This window comes from Haliaeetus leucocephalus, unplaced genomic scaffold (assembly GCF_000737465.1).
Source record: "Haliaeetus leucocephalus isolate CR32 unplaced genomic scaffold, Haliaeetus_leucocephalus-4.0 Scaffold339, whole genome shotgun sequence".
Classification (NCBI taxonomy): Eukaryota; Metazoa; Chordata; class Aves; order Accipitriformes; family Accipitridae; genus Haliaeetus; species Haliaeetus leucocephalus.
This window is the reverse complement of record NW_010972775.1, coordinates 15,919,675-15,945,983: the sequence shown is the minus strand read 5'-3', so window position 1 is coordinate 15,945,983 and position 26,309 is coordinate 15,919,675. Positions and strand designations below refer to the sequence as shown.

The window sequence follows — 26,309 nt, the reverse complement described above, 5'->3', positions numbered from 1 at the left end:
TAGGCATTTCCTGACTATAGGGAATAGCGTGGGAGAAGGGTATGCCAAGCCTCTGAGGGGGCAGACCTTGAAAGCAGCAAGGGAATAGACAGCTCAGGAAATTTTCTTCTTCCTTGATTGTCTCCCCGTGGAATTCTCTTGCCTTGGAAATGTCTAGAACAGCACAAGAAGGTGGAGGGAAGCATCTCTCTGAAGATAGAGCTGTTGGTTTGCAGTGCCTGGCTTTGCTCCTCCATCATAGCAGATCTCTGGACATACAATTTACCCATTTTGCTTAATGAATTACCCCTCAGCACCTTAGGTTAATATGACCCTAATTGTGTGAGTGTATTTAATTCTGGGCTTTTTTCTCCTAAACTGATAGGAGACATTTACAGTAAATAGGTGTGTGTCAGAGAAAGGCAACCAGCAGGATCTGTACTGTCTTTCACTGAGACCTGTTGCTAGGAGTATGGCTGAAAAAGGCTGCCTAAGGGATACTCTGGATCAGTGTACACAGCCTCTCTGACCTTGCTCTGCCACTTCCCAAGCCCCATGCTTTCCCAGAACTACACAAGCAGGCACCACTCTTCCATGAATGCCTGCAATTGGCACCGTGCCTTGCCATAGTGCCCATCTGTGGAGTAGGTGTGTAAGGCTGACATGAAAAGTGCCACAGGCTCTCACTGCTGTTGCAATTATCATCAAATGATTGTCATTGCACAGCAATCCTTAGTCACTAGCAAACCAAGAAGTACTCTGAGTATTAAGAATTAGGGATCTAGGCCTTGCACCTTTCCCAAGTTTTGACACAGGGCATATTTCTTTATATCTTTCATTCCTTAAAATTGTTGCACTGGCTGTTCACTGAATTTAGAATTCTTTGCTTTCTGTTCTAAAACTGACAAGATTTAAAGTAGTGTTGTTCCCTGCCTCAGAAATGGCTGCAAAATTAGGGGTGAATGATGCTGTTCAGGAGTTCAGCCGTTCAGCTGGGACATGCTGGTGCAGCTCCATGCACATCAGCAGATCTTTTCCTGATAAATCATGAGACTGCTTCCCTTTTCAGAAAGCAGTAAGGAGTGTTTCAGGCTGCAAAGCTTGTATGTAAAGTAAATGCATTGTTATTTAAAAGTGATTCATATTGTTGGGAAGCCCAGAAAGGTAAGCTGATTGGTGGGTAAGCAATGGAGTGTAATAGCCCTGAGAAAACTGCTGTGTAATAACAGCTTTGATTCCTTGCAGGATAAAACTGTATAATGTTGCCATCCTTCCTGTACCTTTCATGTGTACAGCACTTCATATACACTAAGTGTATTACTTTGTCATCTGGACTGATAGCTGGTCTGATCCTCCTGGGCTTTGCTAGTCTGCTTGTGAGAAGTATGAAGTTTTCAAACAAAGTTTTAAGCTTAAGGTAACATCTAAATTATAGATTTCTGAAATCGCCTTGGCAGTGTTTCTTGATAGGCTGCTTTTTGAGCTGAGCTGATAACCCATCTTGCCTCAGAGATGCTTTTTTTCTCCTTGATACTGAATTGCCTGTATCATGCACCATTAAATCTGACACAGTTTATCTGCAGGTTGGCTGTGCAGAAAAGGAGAAAGTCCAGCGTAAGCCTGGCAAACTCAGGGTAAAGTCAGCGGCAGCCTGACTTGGCTGCACCTGCTCTACCATCCTATCATCTCCACCATTCCAAGAGCCTGCGTTCTTCAGCAGAATACAGTGATTTTTCAAGGGGTTGTGTGTTACTGACACCAAAAGTGTTATCAAGGGGGTGCCTGTGTAAAGCTGGTGCCACAAAAAGGTCTGTAAAGAAAATGATGCCGTTGTGATTTGATGGAGAAGAAGGAACAAGAAAAGAGATTCTACCACAGTGCACAGCAGTCAGGAACCCTGTATGCATCCATGAATATAACCTTCCCAAATGCATCCCCTCTGTAAAGTGTGTGTGTATATTCCAGCACTTGGATTTGTGCTGTTTGTACTGGCAAATATAATTTTTGTGGGCTTTTTCAATGCCTTGGGGGACAATTCATGAGCCAGAACAACTCAAGATCTGGTCTTTTCCTGGTGTTTCTGTTCCTGGAAGACAGAATCCACCATGAGAAGAGCAGATGTCACTTTATTTTGGTGCAATAAGCAGCTTCCTGAAGCAAAGAGACAAAATGAGGAGCTAGGAAAACATAAACACAAAGGCAAATGCCAGGAAATACAAAATTTCCTGACTAATGAGGTTTTCAGATCCAGTGGAACCAGCATGCACAAGTCCTCAGCCTTTGTTTCCTTGAGCTGGCTGGCTGGATTTTTCTACTAGACAGGCTAGCTGGACAGCTTAAAATCAGAGGCCAGACTGGGTACAGAAAATCTGGCAGCTCTCGACAGTTTCTTTCCCATCTGAATAATCTCCTCTTCACTTTTATGACTTCAGTTGTTTTCAGTACTGCAAGAATTACAACGTTTCTCTTTGAAATATGACCTGGCAGCTAATCCTTGGTATTACCGAGCACCTCTCTCTCCTCCTGATGTCTGCAGGAGTCCTACATCCTCATCATTCCTCCAGCTAAACTCTTCATTCCTGTCTGGCAGAATCACAACACTCACTTCTTTCCCTAATGGATCTGGAAACTTGCTATTTTCTTTACTGAAGTCTTGGTTTGCTGAGAGGAGGTTTTGGACCAGAGCCACCAAGGTTGTTAAGTACCTATTTTCTTACTGCTTTAAGTAGAGAGAAAGGCACTTGCACAGAAGAGGTAATTAAACAGCTTTGCACTCTCTCTCAGACTAGACAGGTGATGGAGGGCTTCAGACACACCTTGGCTCTGCCACCATGCCATAAGCTTGCCGGCCAAGTAGATTGATGGAGCCTTCTGTGTCTGTGTTATTGGGGAGTTGGGGCAAAGAGAGAAAAGCAGTTTGCTCAAAGGGACTGTGAGCCCAGTGAATGTAGAACCCATATCTTTCAAACCCAAGTGTTTTAACCTCATGATTCAATTTTCCTTTGACGCACAGTCTGACATATCTCTTCAGTCACTTACTCTGCACACAAGAACTGACCTTTTATCATTTTTGGTTGTAAATCTGAGAGTGATGTCAAATGCTCAGGGTGGTTCTCTATGAATTGATTGTTTCACTGCTCTGCAAGCTGTGCTCTAATGTGCCCCATCCATCCAAATACATGTCTTATTTTGGTTAAATGGATACTTTTGTCAGTTTATGTTGCTTCAGCTTTCACTCAGAATATGCTTGCTTCTGTGATGTGTTAGTATCCTTTTAAGAATTTTAGTGGGAATTTATATATGCATATATAAATATACACACACATATTCATGTACAGAAAAAGTAAGAAAATGTAATTGCAACTTTCAGGTAAAACACATAGAACATTTTGGCAGGCATTTGAAAATTGATTTTTATAAAATATTCAGGAAATACTCACGTTAACAGCGATTTTAAAAATTGTTCCCTGCTGGGAATTGATAGATGCTTCAAGCTACAAATGGATTCATTTGAAAACAGCATCTCCCTGCTATACAGGTGAAACATTATTAAATACCTACGACAGGAACACAGAAAAATGTTAGGAGATCTATTGTACAACAAACAATGATGGCAACTTTTATATGTGCTTTACTATGTTCTTTTTGCAAGGCAATGCTGTCTCCTTAGATCAGAGCAAATGGTCGTTGTTGTTCCTATTTCCTCTGTTTACTGGGAGTCATATGTTCCTGGCTGGTGGGTCCTTCTGGCACAAAGAAACCCTTTAAACCCTGTTTGAGTTCTGAAGTAGGATGAAGGTGGTGCTTCATTCTGTGTCAGCCCTCCATGCCTATTGTTTTTCTTGTGTGCTAAACTGCTAAAATTCATCCTTGCAATTCCTGACAGACAAATTTTAGGAGGCAGGGAGAGCATAATGACATATTTGCTATTCTTCATGAAACATCTGGCAGGGCTTTGGCATGATCAAGGAATTAGCAAGAGTTGCCACTTACATGCTGTAGCTGACATTTTTTGTTGTCCTTAATGGGGTCCAAAGCATATGCAAATCAGTTGCGTAATGAGTGAGGTTAAGCAAGGTTTTGAATTTGGTTCCATATGGTGTTAAAAACTTAATTGATCTGAATGTTTTGAAATATATTGAACACGAGTGTTCAGATTTGTTTTATCTGAATCTCATTACATCTGAGAAGAGATTTAGAATGAGGGTAGAGGCTAAAGTTTTAACCTGGATCTATTTTTGGTCATCTATGAGCACACATACTTTATCAGATGTTTCTGCTATAAATCCCACTTCAATTTGCTTTAAAGGCAAGATAGATTTCTTTGACCTTGCCTTCTCTGCATTTTATTCTTATGGGTGTACACACACACACAGAGTCTCTCTCTCTCTTTCCTAATTATAATATCAACTAAATACCCTTGTTCTCCGCAGGAAAGGATGACAGAAAAAAAGTTACATATTAGTCTCAGAACTTTTTACACTACAAGAAGTTTCTCAGATCAGTTATGATGAACATATCTAGAATGAGATACATAACTTAGGGGAATTATGTTTTTGCAGATTTGTGTTGGATTCATTTCAAGAAATCTGTGATAACATAGGACCTTGTAGAGATGAAGTTACTTTGAGAGGTGGCCATGTTGACTGACGTCTGTCAGCTGGAACCTCTTAAGCTTCACTGCTTTGCCATTAAGTTGGCCTTATTCAGTATGCTCCAGAAACTGTTTTCTGTGACCTTTAAACTGAGATTTGCCTGAAGGCTTTCCTTAAAAACAGAATTCAGTGGTAAACCAGCTGTTGAACCCACACATGGTGCCATACCCTCTCCCCTCTCTGGACACTCCAGAACCAGAATCATTCTTTTTACCGGAGTTCGATACTTTTGGTCCCAGCCATTGTTTACCTATTTGAAGACACATGATTGTGAAAGAAAAAGAGCTATGCAGAAGGGTTTCTAAAACAGTCATTCCTTACTTTAAAAGGTACAAGAATGAGTCAGGTTCATGTAGAATAGGAATATGTCCATATTTCCTTACTGAGAATCCAAGATCTTAACTTTTGCCACATGGTCTTGCTCTTAGCTTCTAGTTTAAGCTCCCAAATAGCTGGTAATAACCATTTAGACAACCATTTCTGCATGCCTGTTGACCATCCTAATATACCTCAAGTCCTACCCAGCTGGTCTAAGCACCCCTTCAGGTGACCTGCTACTTTTTCAGCACTCATCTGGAGACTAGAGTCAAAGAAATGGTTTGCCCTGGTCAGTAGCCAGCTCTTTCCCTGAGGTTGCTTCCACTTGAATGCAATAGCATCAAGGTTCAGTGATCATCTATTGTTATCTCTCGGCTAGCTGTAGGAGTATCTCCTGAGACTTCCTATGTCTTATAATGAAAATTGTGCTCTGAATACAGAGCAAACCATGTAATTGTGCGGATGTATGGGTGTCTTGAGTGTATGTGTATATACGTATATGTGTATCTATTATTTATCTATCTGTAAGGAAAGATAGATAAGGGATGGCGATCTACTTTGTGTGCTTGTATAGATATATTTACATATACACACACAAATACACATCTGTCATAGATTCTCTGAAACATCAGAGAGATTATCAGCTAAAAATAGATTTTCATGAAGTAAAGCTAGCAACCAAGAGGTTTCTTCTTCCTCAAAGGGGTAAGGTGGTTGGAATTTAGTCATTTACAGCAGTTATTAGTTCAGTCAAGTAGTTAGATGTCTATTCATCTGGTGTGCAAGCAAATATTTGCATGCATAGTTATCTGACCCTCCAAATAACCTCTACATAAAACAGATATGTAACTAAAACACATCTAGACATGTCTTGGCCATCTTAAAACATTTTGCTTTCAAAATTCCAAATCCTTTAAGTCACTCAGAGAGAACTAAGGGATATATACATATGGAACTTGGACTTTTGAAATTAAATATATAGAACCAATTACAAAACTTGGATGAAGTCAGTGGAATTATATGAAACAGCACCAAGGGAAACAAGAACCCAGGAGAACCTGTATGCCTTTACATTATTTATCCTCAGCAGTACAAATTTTTAGCATCTAAGCCAAAATCTTTCCACATTTCTTTCCCCCCTACAGTGCCAATGTCTCAATTACTGGAAGCACCCAAAAGCAATTACGAGGATTCCAATAATCTTCCTGTATTACTGTGGCTGGACTGCTAAGTATCATCAATAACATGATTATCATTTTGAGAAGAAATTGCTTGAGGTAGAGACACTGTGAGAAAAGCTCCCAAACACTTTCAGAATCATATTTTCAGCAACTCTTACATTATTCAGTGTCCTAATGAGTTCCAGTAGTATTAGTAAATACCTTTCCATACAGGGGGACTTGACTGCTCATATTTCCACAGCTTAAGCTGTAGAAAGCCAACATTTTATCTGTTTTGGAAGCATTTCTTTTGATTCTTAAACTCAGACTAAATCCAAGCCACTGACAGTGCTGCCTGGTGGATGGATATTATCCCATCTATTTTAGGTCACCCATCTTTTATTTCCTCTGTTTATCTCCCATTTTTTAAGAATACAACAAAATCACAGTGGACCAGATTTTAAACCATTTACCATTAGTTGCTTCATTGGAGCTGGCCATAAATTTCAGTTCAGCATAATGCTGCAACATCTAGCCACAGGTAGCAAAACATACCAATGAGGTGTCTCACAGGTACCCCTTGAGCCTTTAACTGATTTCAGCTGCAAACTTGGGCTGGGCTACCTGCATGCATCCCAAGCTGTTGCTGTGTGATATTGTTCCCTTAAATAAATACCAAGTTTTAGTGTAATATGGATCTAAAAAGCAAGACCAGGACCATGCTTTCACAAGGCACTCTAACCCAGGATCAATCTCCCAACAGTGCCTGAATATATCATGATTCTTCTTATAAAGGTCTTCAACTTGCTTAAAATTTGTCTTCCAGGGCTTGAGCTCTGGTGTCCAGGAATTTGGCCCAAATCTCCAGAAGATAGTGTTGTGCAGATATAGGCAGTCGGATCTCAAGGTTTCATCAGGAATGTCTCATGTTGCCAAGGAATTCACAAAGAAGCCAGTGCTGGAAGCCAGTTTGAGGTGAATGAACTGTTCCCCTCTTGTGCAGAGTGGCTAAACTTGTTTGGTGTGACTGAAATTTAGCAGGTTGCATAGTATGTCTGTGGAGATATAGCCAGAGTTTGCCATACTTATGTCCACACTTAGGTTCATCTTTAACTAACTTCTCATCATAGGTAAGTGGAAACTTTACTCCGTACCCTGATATAGCATTTCAGTGCTGATGGCGATGCAGCTGCTTTGTTCATGTCTGTCTTTCTAAGCAGCAGATTTAGAGAGTCTTTAGTGTTTTGTCCAAGCCAGGTATTGTACTATGTGAAAGAGTGCATCATCACAAACGAAGGTGAATATACATGTTCACAAATCTCTCCTAAAGTACACATGGGATGGTGCTTTCATGTGCTGAAATGTAAATGTAGTATAGAAAAAGAGACAAAACCTAAGAACTGTTGATGGGGGAGAGAAGGAAAACTAGTTATCTTTGAGGTCTGCACCAACTATCATAGCTCCATTTCACGGCTGACTTGTATCTGTCCAAGTCAGTGGGTTTTATCAATGCTTACAAGCCTACAGCTATAAGAATGCTAAAGATGCACTGTTAGCCCTGCACTGATATATATAGATTGGTTCTCCATTAGGAAGAAATTAATGATTGTTCATAAGACCGAATACACAGCCTTTGGCTTCTCATCAGCTTTTCCATCCTGCAAGTCTAAAGACCAGCTCATGTGGATTTTATTGGTTAGCGTTAGAAACATGCTTGGATTTGAACTGAGGTATCTGGAATGCAGGAATGTCATGTAATGTCAAGCTAGTACCCTTCAAACGGGAGAAAAATGCCTGCTTGTCCTCTATACAAACTTGTCTTTCACAGAAAGATCAAAGCTGTACCAATGACATGGTGTAATTCAATTAAATGCAGTTCTTCATACAAGGCTTTTCAGTTTCCCAACTACGTGTAATGAGAGGTGTGTACTCAACATATCCTCTGCTCTTACAGCAATCATCCGCCATCTCACCAATAAGGAGAATGGTAACAGTCATTCCTGAGAAGACTAAGAGAGTTTCTGCTAGATGCCAGTAAAATGCTGTCCGGGGCTAAATTGTTGCAAGCCTGAATGAACATTAGGGGACAGTATTGGCCAGGAGTCAGCCTGTTTCTTGCTCATCAGGCTCTCCCTTTATTTACAGGTTGTCTTCCCTTCTCTCTAAATGATAAAGCCCCACTTGCTCCTTACTTATCTAACTGGTGCACCAGACATCCATTTTTAATCTGGCCAAATCAATTATAAATATTCCAGCCTACAATTACCCTGGGAACTCCTGAAAATCTAATTAGTATGAGTCTTAGCAATGAATTACACCTTTCTCTTGGCTATTTGCAGCAGGAAGGAAAAAAAAATACAACCTACACTCAAAACAAGACCAAATATCTCTCAGCCATAGCAAACAGAATTCAAGGCAGTGTTTAATTATGTTCATATTGTTCTTAAAAAGATGGGCCGTGGTGGGCTGAAAGCCAGGGCACCTGGCATTGCCTTGGGCTTAGCAAACTTCTTCCCAGGAGACGTTGTAAGATGCAAAAGTCCTTGGCAAAGGGTCTTTAGAAAGGGAAATCACATGGGAGCCTACAAAGTTCATATCATTATTGTTTACTGTGTAGCAGCAAAGGAGGCGAATGCAATCGTTCTTTAAGCTGGAGCCATCTTGCATCAGCACATAGCTGATCCCCTCCCTTGGCAAGGTCAGGGACTAAACAGAGCCTTGTCTGGCTTTTCTCAGGCAGGAGGGGAAGCTAGGCTTCTGTCTGGGCTGCTCCTGGATTGCAGAGATGAAATTAGAAAGTCATTACAAGGTGTGCACCACACCTTGTAGCAAGTGAATCAAGACACAAAGGGCAGACTAAAGCCCTTCTTCATTGGCATCTCGTCGCTGTACTGTACGTCTTACAGGTGTAATTACCTGAAAGCATCATAGTTGTATCATTTATGTCCTAAAATACTACTTTATGAAGCTATTAAAGGCAGAATTGTACTCTGGGATAACTGCAAATGCGGCTGTTTAAGATTCATTTTAGATTCATTACAAGACTTCAGAAGCAGTGTTCCTGTAAAATACTTTTAATAAAACATATGGATTCCTCAAAATCAAAACTGTGCAAGACCACACACCCTTTTAGATTCGGTGATGTAGGCGGAATTTTAATTCAAATAAAAGAAGGGCAAGTCAATCCCTATTCACTGCACAGAGGGCAGCATATCTTTAAAAGCTGCAGGACACTTTACTTATCAGCACATATATAACTGTTCATACAATTGGTAAAACTTTATTGGAAAAGAATGAGAGATTCCCCTTCTGCGCAGGTGATAACTGTGGTTAGGGAGCTTGCTGGGGTCTCCAATCCCTGCTTGAGTGGAGAAAAAATGCACTCTTCTTTCAGGTGAATGCTGTAATTGCTGAGAACTTGGCCTGTTTAGGTCAGACAGAAATCTTTTTTCTGTTTTCTCTTCTCACAAGAAAATATCTGATATCTTGAAAATTTTCAAGAAAGCCATTTCCTGTCTTATTTAGTCTATGAACTGTATCAGAGACGTGCTTGGCTCATTATACACAGCCACATCCCTGCTTTGGGCAGCTTCCAAAGGATTGGGACATGTCATGATGGAGAGAAGGTTTCAGGAAAGGAGAAAATAGGGTTACAGACAGGGTGATTATGCAGCTAGTGGGATGTTAGTTTTCACTACAGAGAGAAGATGAAGACATGTTTTCTTGTTTGTTGATACATTCTTCACAGGGAGTCATTAGTATGTCCATGACCAGCAGTTGTCCCCAGACTTAGCTTTTTCCTCCTTTTTGTGTGAAGCATTTAACCACTCACTTCCAGTTTTGCTCTGGCAAGACTGCAGCAAATTTCACAAGAGTGAGAGGAGCAATATGAAAAAAACATAAATGCTCCATTTCCTTCTCTAATGCACTGCAACTGCGAGGCCTGTCAAGTGAAGGTCAAGCAGCAACCCTGAACAATAGTCACAGATTCCCTAAGAGGGACAGTTGTCAGTGCCTGTTCTTTCCAGCAGAAAAAATAAAACATGTTCTATTTTGAGCCAGTCAGTAGAATATACAGAGAGTGAGTCACCTGCCACACAAGCAAAATGTGAGTGAAAATCTCGAGAAATTACTTAGGAAATCTCTAGTTTTAGTCTGTGCCCTGGAAGTGTATTGCACAAGTGAAGGAGAATTATGTATGGAAGAGAGATCACCAGTCATCCCCATGTACAGCATGTAGCTATAGCTTATCAACCACAACTATAGACTCTCTTTTCTTATGTGCATTTCAGCAGGACAGCTGACTTGCAAGGTTTCGGTCCAGCTGTGACCTAAAAAGGTAGGCTGACTTAGAATGAGGGGTTTGCAGGAAGCACTTGAAAGAAGTGTTTTCCAGTCATACCAGAAAGGTCCAGTTATGCTGACATGTAAGGAGGAACTGGGCTCCCTTCTGCTTCTCCTCATGTTAAGTCAGCAAAAAAACAGAATTATTTTACAGGGTACCAAAGCTTCCTTGTTTTCCAAACCCAAGCAAACAAACAAACACACCCACATAGAAAAGGAGAACTAATTAAGATCAAGTCATATCTCAATAAATATGCAAATTAAAAATCAAAACAAAGAAATTCTATTTATCACATCATAAAGTTGCAAATTGCTGTTGTGGCTCCCATCGGCTGGAATAGATGAGGGCTATGAGGCCGTAGGTTTTGAATTAGTAGATCAACCGACATGCATACATGTTTTATTGTGATAGCTGGGGGACTGTTGGCTGTAGATATATTACCAGCCTTCCCTCCCCCTCTTCTGTACTGCGTTCACGTTCAGTGGTATTCATAGACTATATTTGTCTTGGAGTTCTCTAATGTAATGTCATTGGTTTTCCTCATTGTTTACCTTCTGTAAGACAACATCATTATTCTTTGGTAAATCTGTTTCACGTCCCCTTGAGGTTTTTTCTTTTTGGTTTTTTTTTTTTTTTGGTTTTTTTTTTGAGGGGGGGAATTCTTTTGCAGCTTTTAAAAATCAGATAAAAAAAAATAAACAAAGAAAAATACCAAGAACCTGCCCCTAACAGAAAAACCCTTTCTTTTCTCTGTTGGAAAAGAAAGCAAGCCACACCCTCCGCAATGGCATGCAATAGTCTAGATGTTGGCATTTCTGCTCGTTACCGTGTTTCACCATTTGAATTCTTTCCTAAAGGACCTGGTCTTCATGATGTGGAGAAGCAGCATGTAATGACTTTGGAAGCTTCGTTAGTGGGACTAGCTGGCTCCCCCCGATGCCACATGCTGCCACCTCTCCTCTTTCAGAAGAACTTCTAACCTGCTCATTTGAACTGGCCCATTTGTATTGCTTTGCTATATGTTTTAAATCTTCCCACAGCAGAAAGAAAATTACTTGGATGGAAAATTCCATATAGTAGAGATGTAGCTGGTTTGTAGAGTTTGGTAGTGTGAAAAGGAGCCTTTCAACTTTTAAGTCACCAGTGTGATTACAGCCTGTGCTGGCAGCGAGAGGAAGTTGGTACCATCTATTTGCTGTTTGGTAGTTCATTATGTGGTTGTGGCGGTGGCATTGATCCAGTGGGTATCAGTCTAAATTGGAGAAACCACTACTAAGGTCAGTGCTAATTGGCTTGCTCATTTGCTGTCACAGCAAAGGAGCAAAGAGCAGAATAAACTAGGAAGAAAGACTTCTTCCCTGACCTCTAAACATGGTAGAGGCACATCCTCACATGTGGGGAATCTCTCCCTGCAGTATATCTGCCCAAGTATCGAGTTGTCAGGGTCTTCGTGTTTTGTGTACTATGTATGTAGGCGACAAGGAAGAGCTTTTGAAGTCCATTACAAAGGTTTTATGCATAAACACTTGCTTCCTAAAGACTGTGCCTTCAGTCTTCAATGTAAGGAAATGGCAGTTTTGTATGTTTTTCTCTTTCATTCTCTGTTTGTTGTCGTCCAGATTTCCCTTCCATAGTAAAGTGCTTTTGTGCTAGGAGTAATTTTCCCTTTTTTTGTCAGAAATCCAGTCCTAAAATCATTTAAGTTATCAAAAAAATCAGGAGGTCCTCTGTTATTGGTCTTTGCAGCTTTAAGTAGTAATAGGGACTTTTAAAAAAAATTGTTATCCTGTCCCAGGCTGCAAACTGAATCTTTCCACCTGTAAAATATCAGTGAGTTGGGTGGCTCTGTCCCAATAGCATTAGCAGTTCCTCCCAAACATACAAGTGCAATATTGAAAGTAGGTACGCTTTGATTCTTTTTGATTGCAAAGCCACAAAAGCAGAGCTTATAAATGAAAAATCTAGTTCCCCTGAGTTTAGTCAGCTTTGAACATTATCACAGGTACTTGGTATCGTGGTAATTCATGCCATGACTGCATACGAAAAAAAAAGAAATCAAACCTACTGGTCAGACTCAGCAGAGACCACTGCTCATTGCTGTTTGTGCTGGGAGGATTGTCCTGGTTTGTTTGTTTTGTTTCATGTCACATACTCAATTTCAGTATGAATTCTTCCTGACCCAGATTTCTGAGCAGTCTGAAGCGGAGCCAGAAACTGTAAAAGCGCATAATTATTCTTGTATTTATTTTTAAGCTGTACAGCTCTATTAAGCTTTCAGAGAATCCTTTATACCCAGCCTTTGAAGTAAACTAAGCCAGAGATCAGCCAGAGAAGGAGAAGTGGGTTGACACTGCTTGTTTCTGCTTGCAGAGTAGTCTGTATACAGTTAAGATCTGGAGTCTCAAAGCTAGGAAAATCTTACACCTTTTTTGGAGTGCAGAAAAGAGAAGGGATCAGTACATCCAAAAGCAATACTTTACACCTTTGGTATGTTCTGAAACCTCAGATGCTGGCACTGCTGTGAAACAGCTGAGAGCTGGAAGATTATTCTGGTTACTGACATGTAAATGAGCAGACCACACATTAAAGCTGTGTATGTTCCATCTGCCAAGCCATTCATTCTTCCCAACTTGGGACAAATTAGAAACTCTAGCCCAGAGGTTGAAGATTATTATTCCTTTCCCAGTCCTCCAAAGCAATACATTCCCCTGCTTTGAGTCTGATTGAAAACATTGACCTGGAGGTGAAAAACACAGTATCTGTCCCCCTGATTCATCCAGACTCTGACCTAGGCAGCATTGAAACCACAGGCTTCTTTCTGGTCTCAAAAAATTACCCAGGTGCCCTCCTGGGCTAAGGGCCAAATGGGAACTAGGCAGCTAGGTAGGAGAAAGACCTTATCCCCCAGAGACATTTGTCCAGTAGTTACAATTCTGCCATAAGTATTGCATCAAGCTAACCTAGCACAGTATGTATTTAAAGTGACCATGGAAAGAAAGTCTATGACCATTCCTGTAAGCAAATGGCAGGAGGCTAAAGTGGTGTAACTTACCCTTCCGAGAGCCAGACGACATAGCTGACATCCATTTACAGAGTGTCTCCTCAGCCATTCAGACTTGCCTCTGAATCTGGCCCTTCCTCGGGAAGTCATGCTGTCAAAGCCTTTTCATGCTCCTTCCAAAACACAACCACCCCTGGTATTTCTGCCCTCCTTGGAGCCAATGTGCTTGATGACCCAAGAGCCTCCATTTTTTGTTTGCACTGCCTCTTGTTAGCAGTGCTCTGAGCTTGCACAGAACAGGAGGAAAAGGTGCCAAAGCACTTCAACCACTGGGATTGATTAGGTCTTACACTAAATGTGGAGCTACAGCGGGGTGGATGATGATTAAACCAGCAACCTTCTGGAAACTGAATACCTCCTCCTCTACTTTATTTCAGTTTCTATAACGTTGTAAGTGCCTCAAGGTGTTGTCTGTATATAAAGCACTCTGTTTCTGTATAAGCGATAGCAATAATAGTGATAACAATAATAACGCATTTCTCCTGTGAGATAGGTAAGTATCACTCTTCATTTTACAGCTGGTGAAACAGGCATAAAGTCATACAGTATTTTGCTTAGTGCCATCTCATGCCTTATTAGCAGAGCCAGGATTGAACCCAGGAAACGCATTTCTCTGTTACTTGCTCTTACTCCTAGGGAACACACCCTCCTTGATGACGTCCAGTCTTTCTTGTGATTTTTCTGCAGAAGCTGCAGCAACAGCAGCCTGGAGACTGATGATGAACCTCCTTGTGTGGAAGAAATCGATTATAGTACTGACAGTTGCTCTGATGGCGAAGAGGACTTCTCAGAGTTAGACCAAGAGATCCAGGAGTGCCTCTCGTGTGTGGAAGGAGAGACAGAAGATGAGGGAGCAACCATGGGACAGACATGCAGTTCCAAGGCTCTCAGGGGGCTCTACCCTTCCAGCCAACCAACATCCAGCAGTACGGCTCTCCCTCTGTGTTCAACAGCACTCGGGGTGTACAGTGGGTTCGAGAGCAGCCCTGTGTGAACAAGGCTTTGACTTGCAGAGCAGGAAACAAATGGTTTACTGCTCACGTTTGCCTGTTTGCCAGCTTCAGCATCCTTCCCAGATGTGTTACTCCAGTTCTGAATAGAAAATTGACTGTATGTTTGTGTAATTTGTATACATATATAGAGAGAGAATGACTCCTTACACTTTCTACACAAGGCAGAGTGAGGGACTGCTGGCCCAGATGGTACTATGCAAGAACATCATTCGTTCCTAAACAAAATCCCCAGTTTCACAGCTGCCTTTAGTATGTGGTTTCATACAGATTGACCTGAGGAATGGTATTCTGAGACCAAGGAACCAGAGATGATCCTATTTTTCCTAGTTTAGGCTCTTACTATGGGAAGCAGCCTTTGCCTGGAAGAGTGACAGTTACTGATGCCTTTGGCTGGAGCTCTCTGCTGCCATTCATTTCTCTTGAGCTGTAGAGCATGTATCTGATTTCTGTCTGATCAGAATTTTTACAGTGTGCTCAACAGGTTGGGTCAGGCTGTGCATGCTTCTAAGCTGGTGATATCTCAGCAACAGTGTGGGAAATCCAATGTGCCATAGTAAGGAAAGCACCAGTGACAATACAGAGTGGTCCTCTGGAAACCTGGGCTAAATTCACCTCTTCGCTGCGCTGGAATGAACTAGTCCAGCATAATCTCGATTGAGTCACTTCATGCTTGAACTGATGGGCCCAAGCGTAGAATTTGTTTCACAGATGCTGTGAAATTATATTTTCTCTGTGAGACATCCTTCCAGCTAAGAGAGTACAGATACAACAGTTCATCCTGGGGAACTACAGCTACTGTTTAAAGCTATTGGGGGTAGAGGGATTTGGGGCATTTTAAGGAGAAAAACATGTTCTCTTGAGGTAGCCAGGGGTCCCCCAATATTCTGTCAATAATTAGTGATGGTGGCAATATCCAACAGTGAATTTAGCCCAAGCATCAGTCTAGTGACTGATTATTCTCTGTTAGTTTTATTATGATACCACTAAGGAAACCCAGTTCATGGAACAGAACCCCATTGAGCCAGACAGAAATATAGTAGAAGACATTACTGGTAGGTTATGTATAGGACATTTCTACCAGTGACTCCCATAAGGGAGTCAGAACAGCTTGTCTGTTGATCCCCAAATGAAAAAAAATAATTGGATTTCTCCTAATATTGCCTGCAAACACAGATCCCGGTTCCTGAGAATCCAACACAGACTGAGAACCCGCATGTGTGCCCGACATCCCTAAAGCATGAAGGCCACATTACTGCATCTCACACCTCATGTAGCCTGAACCTCTCATGTGTTTTAGACCTTGCTGCTGCAAATGGAGAATGGCCTTGAACCCAAATGGAATTAATTGCACAATGCAAGAGGCTCCCAACTCTGTCACTGCTTTATGCGGCTCAAGAAGAAGGATGAATGTATAGTGTGTTGTAGCATTATAGCCTACAAGACCTCCATTACCAGTGATTATTATTGTTAATATTGATGCATGACTAAAAAACACCGTGTCATCCTCTCATCTTTATGCTGCTTGTGGAGAGAATTCCTGGTGCAGAATGAGGATTTCTCTGATGCATTTCTGAACACCTTTCCCCAGACTACCTAGACGTATTTTCCAGCAGGAGCTTGCTCTTTGGAGAAATAACTTCTCTCTGTCCTGCTGGGTTTTCAGTATCCGGGTGTTTTAAAGTCTTCACTAGAACATAAGAGTTCTCTGTGTCTCTAGCTCTAGCTTTATGATGCTGCTCAAAAGACAGGCAGCTTGGGTCCTCAGAAGCTGAGCTTCTTAGACTGAACTAATTCATTAGGTATGGTGTGTGTCTCTGTACAGATGTCCTGTTCTGCTTGCTTTAGTGTGCAGCTTGTTGCACACAATACTGAATTTTCATAAAAGGTTGGCTCACAGGAGTGGACACAAAAGAGATGAAATAGGTGTTCCCATTATAGTAGTTTATATAACATTGCTTCAAAGCTTATTAATAAAAAATTATATATATGCATAGTTAACTTCAAAATCCAACATTCATATACATGACAAAAAACTCACACTGTACTAGGTCCAGATTCAGCATACACAGGTCACACTGTAAGATCTTCAGCATTCACCACACCCTCAGGACAGAGGGCAAAAAATACCATTGTAAATATATGTGTCTGTAGGTGTGCATGTATACATCCAGAGCTGCTTTTCTCTCCCATGCTCCATTCTGTACCAATGCCCTGCCACAACAAGAACTGAACGATGCTTACTAAGGCTTGACAATGGTACACCTCATTGCGAAGGAAAAAAAAATCTTCTTAAATCAACATTTTTCTTAATGAGACACCAATATTTGGGCTATAAATACTGTAGGCCAGTCTCAGCCTTCTAGCTGTTTCAATCTGAATTTCTTAAGCTAGGGAGAATTCAGTTCAGTGGCAAAACTCTGTCCTACTTGTGATTTGTTGAATTAATAGCCTGTGGGAGAGTTGTCCTAATATAATAAAAGCGGAGATGTAGCTTCCATACATGCTTGGAGCCAAATGTATATGTGCAGTAGCACTGTTTCATAGATCCCTGTGCTAGGAGCTGCAGGAGGTAGAGAAATGGTAAAGGCCTTTAGTGCGTTTTCAGTGTCTGGGATCCAAGCGCAGCAGCCGAGCTGCGAGCGAAGTGTCCATGCACATCAACTACACCTGCATAAATGCTGCATAAATGCAATATGAAAAGCCTGGCCAAGTCTTCTCCCTGGCACCTTCCCATGTTTGTGCTTGTGTCAGCAAGCGTGAGGATGCTGCGGAAAGCAATGGCCAGGCGAACCCCCCAGCCTAAGGGTGCTCAGCCTGGTGCTGAGAAGGTGGGAGCAGAGGAAGTACAGCAAGAGGGGGTTGGGTGACCAACCAGTCTGGAATGGCACCTGGAAACCTCCAGCAGAAGCAGTTTTGTGGGCTGGCTCATTTCTTCCAGGAACTTCTACAGGGAGCGGATGCTCTTCTTCTTTTGACAGACCTCTAGAGGTCAGGAGAGGGCCTCCATTGTACACTGCTCTCTCCGTGCCATTAAAATTCTCCCTGAGTCATGGTAATTAAGCAGAACTAGGCTCAGCACAGAGGAACGGAAGTGCATTGACTTTAATAAAACAGAGTGTAAAACAACTTTAGATTAACTCCAGCCTTGTTTATTCTTGCACACTTGTAATTCTGGTTTGGTATTTCCCCAGTGAATGGAGCCGTTGTCCCCTGCGCTGAGGCACGTCACCTCACTTCAGCCTGCTAAGTGCTGAGCAGTGAGGCCGGTGCCTTTTCTTGCTGTCGCTAGCTAATCCCAAAGAATTTGGAAACAGCCGATGGAGAAGGGGAGGGAGGAGAGGGAAGTTGCCCTGCTCCCCACCGTTGCCATTCCTCAAGAGTCAGCAAGGCTGTCAGGTTGAGACACAAGCCAAATATTTCCATAATGGCCAGAAGAGACGGTGTCCTAGAGGCACTCGCGTAGTCCCCACTGCTAAAGCGGTTTTGGGCTCCTGCCAGGCACATTAACTTTTTTTACTGATGCCTTTTGTCTCACTGACTCTCTTAGTGCTGTGAATAGCTCCGCTCCCCTTCCTCCCCCGCCATGGTTTACATGACATGGGTCGAAGATGCAGCGCAGAGCAGCGCTCACACTGCACCCTCTGTCTCAGCCTCTTGCTGGGTCTCAGGCCCGCCTGGCCACAATAGCCCTTTCCTATCGGAGACGATCCTAAGGATGCCTTGCCAGTGTCTAGTGAAATACATGTGTGTGTAAACCTCTGGGCTAAAAATAAATAATTAAACAATAAAAATAAAAAGAATCAAGTCAGCAAACTAAAGGAAGAACAAAATCTAATTAGTTTTATCTGCTGTTTGTTATGAGGCTGTCAGAGTGCTCTATCCCCTGGTTTTACAGCACTCTGGAAAATAACAGTGATAATAATAATAATAAACAACGGTGCACTGGGTTGTTTTTGAAGCAAGCAGGAAGCAGATTAGGGAGGGGAAAAGACAGCAGCCCCTCTCCTCTACTGCTTCTCTCCTCCTGCCAAAAAGCAGAGATGCAGATGATAGCGCTATCTCCTGTCTTATCTGTCCTTGGACAAGATCCACTGCCCCTGTCCATCATTTAGAGACACAAAGCATGAGTGGGTGACTGTTTGGCAGCCAATTCAGGACACTCAGATTGTATTACTTGCTCTGCCACGGATCTCTTATGTGCTCTTGACCAAGTTGTTCATCCTCAGCTCCCAGCCTCCATTCTGATGTGAGGTAGAAACAAGGCTTTGATTCCTCATAGCAAATACAGTAAGGTGTGAGTGAAAGTAGGTGTATGTTTTGGGGGGAAGGAGGGGAAGAAAAGCTCAAGGAGGGGATGTAAATCTACTCAGGTGTTTGCTCTATACTGATTTCAGTTGGCGCCAGTTGAGAAGGCAGCTGGAACTATTATGTACATCAGTGCAGTGTTGGTTGCCATCACTGCGTTCCACTTCAATGAGGTGTGGTGATGGTTCGTTAGGCCATTCCTCTTTAAGCTGTGCTGGATAATTTTAAAAGTCTTTCTTTGCAGGTTGTTATCAGCCTATCCTGTCCCATGGCCTGGTCCTCACAGTGTGGAAATTGTCACACCTGTTTTAGGGAGAGCAGGATTTAACCCTGTGTTTGAAAACTCTTGTACCGTTTTCCAGGCAGAGGGCTGGACACAAGGCTCAAGCTGGAGATAATATGCAAAAGCCTGGAGAACTAAAAACTCTGTACATGTAATCGCACTGGGTAAAGATGAAGGAGAAGACTAAAGAAAGAAGAAATAAATCTGAGGAGAGGAAGGAGAGGACTCAGTGCAGGGAGAGGGATGAAGAGAGCAGACGGGAATAGGAGTAGGGGGCACCTGGGGGAGACACAGGCAGAGAAATGGGAGAATTGTTCCTATTTGTGCATCCTCTTCCGTCCCCAGATAGTGTGTCAGTATTAGCGCTACCAAGAAACAACCCTCTCTACTGTAGAATAAATCTGCCACTGTATTCCCCACTCCATAAACGGCAGCCAAGTCTGTATCCTCAGCGCTGCATTGTGTGTTCAGCACTGTGTTTTGTGAGTGCTTTTCATGATGGTTAAGCCTGTATCATTTCTGGCCTTAGGTTTCCTCACCAGGGACTCACATCCTCAGACAGGTTCTGGAAGATCCATGGCATATTATTGTCGATGCAGCAGTTTGTGGCTACTTTCCTCATCTTCTCTTTGCTCTGCTTCTTTTATTTCACTTCTAAAAAGTGGAAGGGAGAGAAATGAAGGAGGTGAACAGGAGGGAGTGAGAGACAAAGGAGAATGCAGAAAGAAGTGCCCTGCTATCAGGCTAGCAAGATCTCCGGCAAGATGGTGAGGCAGCTATTTTGGCATCAGGGGCTTCTTTAGCCTTTGATTAAGCTGCTTGTAGCTCATGAAGGGACAAGCAAGAGGGGAAGACAAATCTACCACTAAAAACAATCATCCATTGGATGCCCTGGCAATAACTCCAGTCCCAGTAAGCTACCATAGCCTTTGGCTAACTGAGCTCTGGGCACTGAGGGCTGGCTTCCCACCAGCTGATGTAATTGCAATCACAGCCCTGTTTCTTGCCCCCTTGCTCCTAAACGCCTGACTGAAGGCTTTTCCTGAATGGTTTCCAGTGTATGCTCTGGCAGCTCATGCACAGATCTGCAAGGGTTTCCTGCCTTTGCCTCAGCATTTCCATAAAAAGTTATTTAGCTTTTCTGTGCTTATTTCCCCATCTATGAAGTGGGGTTATCATTTATTTTCGGTGAAAGGGGTCACAATGAGGCTTAAATCACCAGTACATACAACACAATTTGATATCCTTAGAGAAGGCAAACAGGAGGGATTAATTGCTGCTTCCATCATATATCTGCCATCACTGAAATAAAAATACTGCCCATCACTCTGATCATTGCTAACTCCTTTCCAGGGGCAGTTGTGTTTCCTTTGGTCTCTGTGGAAGGTGGAATGGGTGGGCCAGGCAAATCCTCGAGGTGAAAGCATGGACAGTGTCAACAAAAAGGCTTTGGATTTTTTGACAGCACAGTGGTCTTCCAAGAACCAGGCAGTGTGCTGGTTAGTGAGTTGGGAAAATGGGAAATTTAACAGAGGTGAAAATGAGACACTTGGGAGAACAATGGAGCAGTCTGGTAAACATCTGAAATGTGTCTGTCCAAGTGCTAGGATTATAAGGCCTAAACAGGAAGAATATAAAGCCTTAGTACATATACCAAGCTATGAGCTAATCAGCTTCACAGACACATGGAAAAGAGAAAGTAGGAACAGCAGAAGAAGGATTAATTGGCTGTGAAACATCAGGGAATTGGTAGGTTGGGTCAAGGAAAGAGGAATACAGGCCAGCAAGCACTCTCTGACTTAGAGATTAGAGCAGAGGTGCAGTGACAAGTTTTCCTAAGGCAGGGAGAAGAATAGTAGAAAAGTGAAACACTAAAGGTGTGCGAGGACCTCATTAACACCTTGAAATGATAAATTAATTGTTTAAGAAAGTTGAAGCAGCAGCAGATGACTAGGAATGAGAACAGAATGATACCAAAGCATGTGTGGATGAAGTCAGAAAGGTCTTGGCACAGAATGAGCTAGAGGTGGCTAGGAACACACAAGGGAAGGAAAAGAAACCCTCTAAGTGCGCTAGAAGGAATGAAAGTGTGCACTGTGTACCACAGAAGGAGAGCACATGCAGAGGGTTGGAATCGTCATTGCCTTTTTAACTCTGCTTCTCACCAAAACAGTTGCTACTAGATATATATAACAGAAGTCATACTGATTTGGGGATGGGAATAGGCCAAAACAAAGGGGTGTAAATTAAAGAATCCTTACATTGAGTAAGGGAATTCAAATTGTTGGACCTGAGGGAATTCCCCTGCAGTCTGTGAACAGTTAGAAATGGACTTCAAGAACTTCTATATTGAGAGGGTTCTGAAGACTGTAGATGGACAAATATGGTATTTGTTTGTGAAAATGGAAAAAAGGAAGAGCTAGGAAATTTAAATCAGCCAGCTAAGCTTAGTGACTACAGAGAAATCTCGACGAATTATGAAACAAACAATTCATTAGCAGCTATAGGATAAGAAGGTGGTAGAAGACAATCAACATGGATTTGTCAAGCTGATCTAATTCCCTTCTTTTATTGGCTAATTGGCTTAGAGGATAAGGCAGAAGTAACATATGTCTTTGCTTTAGGAAAGCTTTCAATACTTTCTGACATTACATTTTCACAAGGAACTAAAGAAATTTAGTTTATATGAAATCGCTGTACGGTAGGTGCACACTAGCTGAGAAATTACTCATGAAGGCCAGGTTTCATCCCCGCAAATGTTAGCCTTCTAGAAGTTAGGCATCTAGTCTAAAGTATTCTGTACAGAGTAAATGTAGAGAGACAGACACCTCCAGAGGGTCTGCATCCTCTCCTAAGGTATGTGGAAAGGATCTTTTGCTGAGATATTTCCTTGCCTCATTAACTTTGAGTGAAGCAAAACAAACAGCTCAGACAGGACACCCAGCTTTAAACCCACCCCAAGAAGCTATCCCACAGTCACACTTACAAAGCATTATTTTGCTTAAGCAACTGTGACAATACCATGGAAAATCCATTTATTTTTTCAGAAAATCGAAAATCTTTTTGTTGAAACTCAGTTCCCTGTTCACACACCTCTATTTATGTCAACACACCTGCCAGCCTCACCTTCAGCCTCTCCTGCGTAGGGCTCTGCTTCAGAGCTCCCCCAGCCAGCTCTGTAACCCCATCCTTTGCTCTGCCAGTCTCACTCCTCCGGAGCTGAACACAGTAAAAACTGGTGATCTGGGGGGCTAGATCCCAGATGAAACCAGGATCAGAGCACACACTCTCACTGGCGGCTGCTGCGCAGGTAGATGCCAAGAGCCCTGGAGCAGGGAGAGCACACTGAAGCCACTATGCCAGATGGCTTGACTGCTCTCAGTTGTAAGAGCTGCTTTGTACTTTTTAGCTTTACTGATGCGGAGAGAACATTTTGAACTGTCTAAGCCTTATAACCTTGTATCGTTGGCACATGAACAGCAGCAGCACACTGTTGAACATAATAACAAGAGGGAAAGAGCTGTGGAATTAAATAAGAATTTAAATCTTAGGGTTCACAGCTCAGAGGAAGAGGCTTTAGCTGTGTTATTTCCAGGAATTGGTTGAGTCATGTTTGAGAATAATGGGTAAGATTAATTCCTTCGTGACTATGGCTGAATAAATTATTTGCCAATAATTTTATCTGTGAGTTGACCAGTTCTAGCTGCTTTATCTAATGTGTATGATACCGGAACATTAGCCATATTCTGGATGTGTGTGCCGGGTATGAAGCTCCAGTCCTTGGCATCTAGCAGTGAATTTATTCCCCAAAGACTATTTTCAAAGAGATTTACCCCAGAGCAATGAAACGCAGGATTTGATCTGTCATATTCAGTATGATTCATTTTCCACCTTATCAAGTAGGAAGAGAGGAGATAGAAAGAGAGAGGGAAAGTTATTTCACTCTTCACAACAAACCCTTGTCTTCAAAGTCTGAGCGGTAAGTGGCGGCCCACGGAGGGACACGACAAATATTGCTTGGCAACTCCACGCCACTGACGGGAAGCGCTCGGCAGGCTGAGCATCGCAGAGGGACCGAGACAGAGAGTGAGACAGTGGCACACCAGGATGCTTGCTCCTGTCTAGGCCTGTTAGAAAGGACACCGCTCATGCCCCAGGAATTGCTGTAGATGCCGGCCAACAAAGTCTTTTCTGTTAGGTGGAAGAGTAATTGTAGGTCATAAATGGTGAAGTGTCCCCTGCCCGCTCCCCAGGAACAAAGGGGGCTTTGATCTATTAATATCCTGAAGGTCACTGAATTCTTCCCAGCGTAGGTTAGCTGTGAGCAAATTTTAAATGGCTCAGAGGCAATGCTGTTTGGTTAAACACCTACAGGGATCCAGAAAAAGCCTATTGTCCTTTGCTACACAAAGCTACCTTGCCACCTTGTTGGAAGTATCAAGCCTTGGGGTAGTGGTGTTGTAGCCCTGAGAGCCTGAGGATGCCAGAGAAACCAAGTCTGCAACAAGAGACCAGTTGTTAAAACTGGCAAGCAGAGTTTTCAGGCACAGTATTCCTTCATCAAGTTTTGTCTCTATTGAAAGATTGTAAGTTAAATGAAACAGGATTGAACTCACAGAGCAAATCCCATGCAGCTTGTAGGCTAGCACACCTTGCCAAATGCCTCGATATTTTCGGCAGCTAGCAACTCCCGAACACACTCCTCTTTGTCTGCCTACACAGGGAGCAGTATTAGGATTATCAGGCCCAATGCTGGCATGAGGATGATGAGATACTTAGCAAGCTTCATAGGGAGTTTAGCAGAAATGGGATTTAGGGTGCAAAAGAATATTCTGTTTGAAGCTGGATATTCTGCTTCCCTCAGTATAATTCTGGGGACAATAAAGTGCTCATTCTTCTCTGACTTCCTGCAGTATTAGACTGGCCCTTTCTTCTCAGTGACCCCTAAAATTTTGGAGCAAGAAGGGATGTTTGCACAGAGCTGGCTTTTCATAACTACCTACAACTGCAACAATCCAAGAGTTTTGTTAATGGAAGGTGCCCACACTGTAGTAATGCTGCAAGTGTTAGCAAAAATCACTACACGTCTTCGAAAGTCCTGAACAACCTGTGTAGACAATACATGCAAAATATGCCCTGTTGTTCTGCATTAGAGTTTTTGAGTGGCATACTGTCTTGGAAGTTTTTAAGTAAAAAAGTCCAACAGCTTCCAATGTGTATTAAAAAATGGATTTCTTCTTTTTCAAGATGTTTTCTGCATCTTACCACCTGCAGAAATGTCGCTCTTTTTGGAAGGGCTGCTTCAACACTTTTTTCTCTGGGATATGGCTCTTCTACCCAAACATGACATCTCCTCATTGCCTTGCTCCCTAAACACAGGCCTTGGTAGGTTAAGAAGTTGAATCCAGGTGCGACTGCTTCTGGTCTTCATTTTTTTGTGCCGTTATGGAAATTTTGCAGAATCACAGGCTATTGCTGCTTGTGGCTGCATGTGGCACTGCCTTTAAAAAAAAACATGAAAAAATTCAGCTTCTGACTCCAACTAAACACACCATCTTTTGTCTTTCTTTTATGTAAATAAGAACGTTTCATAAATTATTCTCCTATCTTTGTCTGTGGGTTGTTTTTTTTAAATTGAGGCTTTGCCTTTGTAAACCCTTTTTTCACTGTCTCTTCTCTTACACTAACTGAAATGATTTCATGTTGTTTCCTGAGGATGGTTTCTTCATCCTGTGACACACTCAGTCTTATTCTGATCTTTCTCACTCAGGTTTTGTGCTGCTCAAGTTCATCTCCCTTTTTCCATTTCCCCCCTTCCTTCACAAGGATGTGCTGGGGAACAAAGACCCCAACACCCATATCCCAGCAAAAGCCTTAGTTTGCTCTCCATCCAACCTTCCTGTGAAGACCACTTGCCCCACTGGCTGCAGGCTGGCGTTTGGTCCTGCCTCAGCAGTGGAGGCAGGGACTTCTTCACTGCATGGAGGGGAGGGATTAGAGACAAGCATCTTAGGCTTTTGAGGAGGTCACGCTTACCCTCTCTAGCCTTCCTGTCTCTCTCTCTCACACACACACATATATATCTATATATCTGAGTCACTCTATATTTCTATAGGTCTGACGTCTCCACTTGAATCTACCCAGGTAGGTGCACTCTTTGCCCCAGTGCCCTGTGATTGCCTACCTGCTGCCTTCTGGTGCTGATTCAGCTGGCTTTAGGTTCCAAGTTAACATCCTACATGCAGTATTCCTACAGAGACCAGCCAGAGGGAGCTGGGATTCAGATTTCAGTCATGTTTCTAGTTCCTTTGGTTTCCTGTAGCTTTCAGTCTTCTCCCCCAGAGGCATTTTTCCTGAAGCACCCGCTCACTCTTGCTTTCCTTTCACTGATGTTCACAGGCAGTACAGAAAGAAGGTGGCCAAGGAAACCCTGCTTCTGTTTGCCAGCCAGCCATACCGACACCTCTGGGGGTAGTGGGCCAGAACCAAGCCTGCTCCTGCATGGCAGAGTCATAATACCTTTTAAAAAAATAATTGCCTTTGATTAAAATGTAAGGGTCCCATCTTCTTTTTGTTGTTGTCATTAATGTAGGCTGCAGGCTATGGGCCTTTGAAGTGTTTCCTTTTGGCTCATCTCCCTGTTCTTTCTTTTTTCCTCAATTTCCTCCCCCCCCAATTTTAATTCTCTCAATTATCTGCCCTTTCCAGCTCAGAGTGAGATTTGTTAATTTTCACATGTTTGCAAAAACCTGGCTGGCACACTCTGGCTACCTGGCAGCCTTTAAATGGGCAGCCAGTCACAGGAGCAAGCAAACAGGCAGCACATCTCTCTCATCAGCTGCCTTGACCCCCACTTGGCTGCTCCAGAGGGGAAGAGGAGGGAATTGTACAGTTACTCACCTCACCAGAATGGCTCGTCCCCTCTGCAGAAACACCACTCAACAAGGCATGAATGAATACACTGCTGTGTTTACTTAAGGATATCCAGAACTATTTTATTTCTGATCTCAGGCCCTTATAGGCTGATGGACTCCTTTACATCACCTAACCTTGAGGGTAGTATTTTGTTTCCCAGCCTATGAGTGGAATAACAGGACACCAGGCTGAACCTTAATGGCCCCTCAGGTATTTCCATCTGTATTACCATCACAGCTGATTGCTAGCTTGGGTTAGTCCAGAAAGGAAATAGT

At 42.6% G+C, this 26,309-nt stretch overlaps 1 protein-coding gene across 1 annotated transcript in view; it reads left to right on the top strand.

Moving 5' to 3' along the window:
• AGBL1 (ATP/GTP binding protein-like 1) overlaps window positions 1-14,512 on the top strand; it is a 276,170-nt gene extending 261,658 nt beyond the window's left edge. The window contains exon 23 of the mRNA XM_010572299.1: window positions 14,206-14,512. Within this exon, the coding sequence (XP_010570601.1) occupies window positions 14,206-14,512 (307 nt within the window). The remainder of the gene's footprint in view (window positions 1-14,205) is intronic.
• Window positions 14,513-26,309: the final 11,797 nt, after the last annotated feature.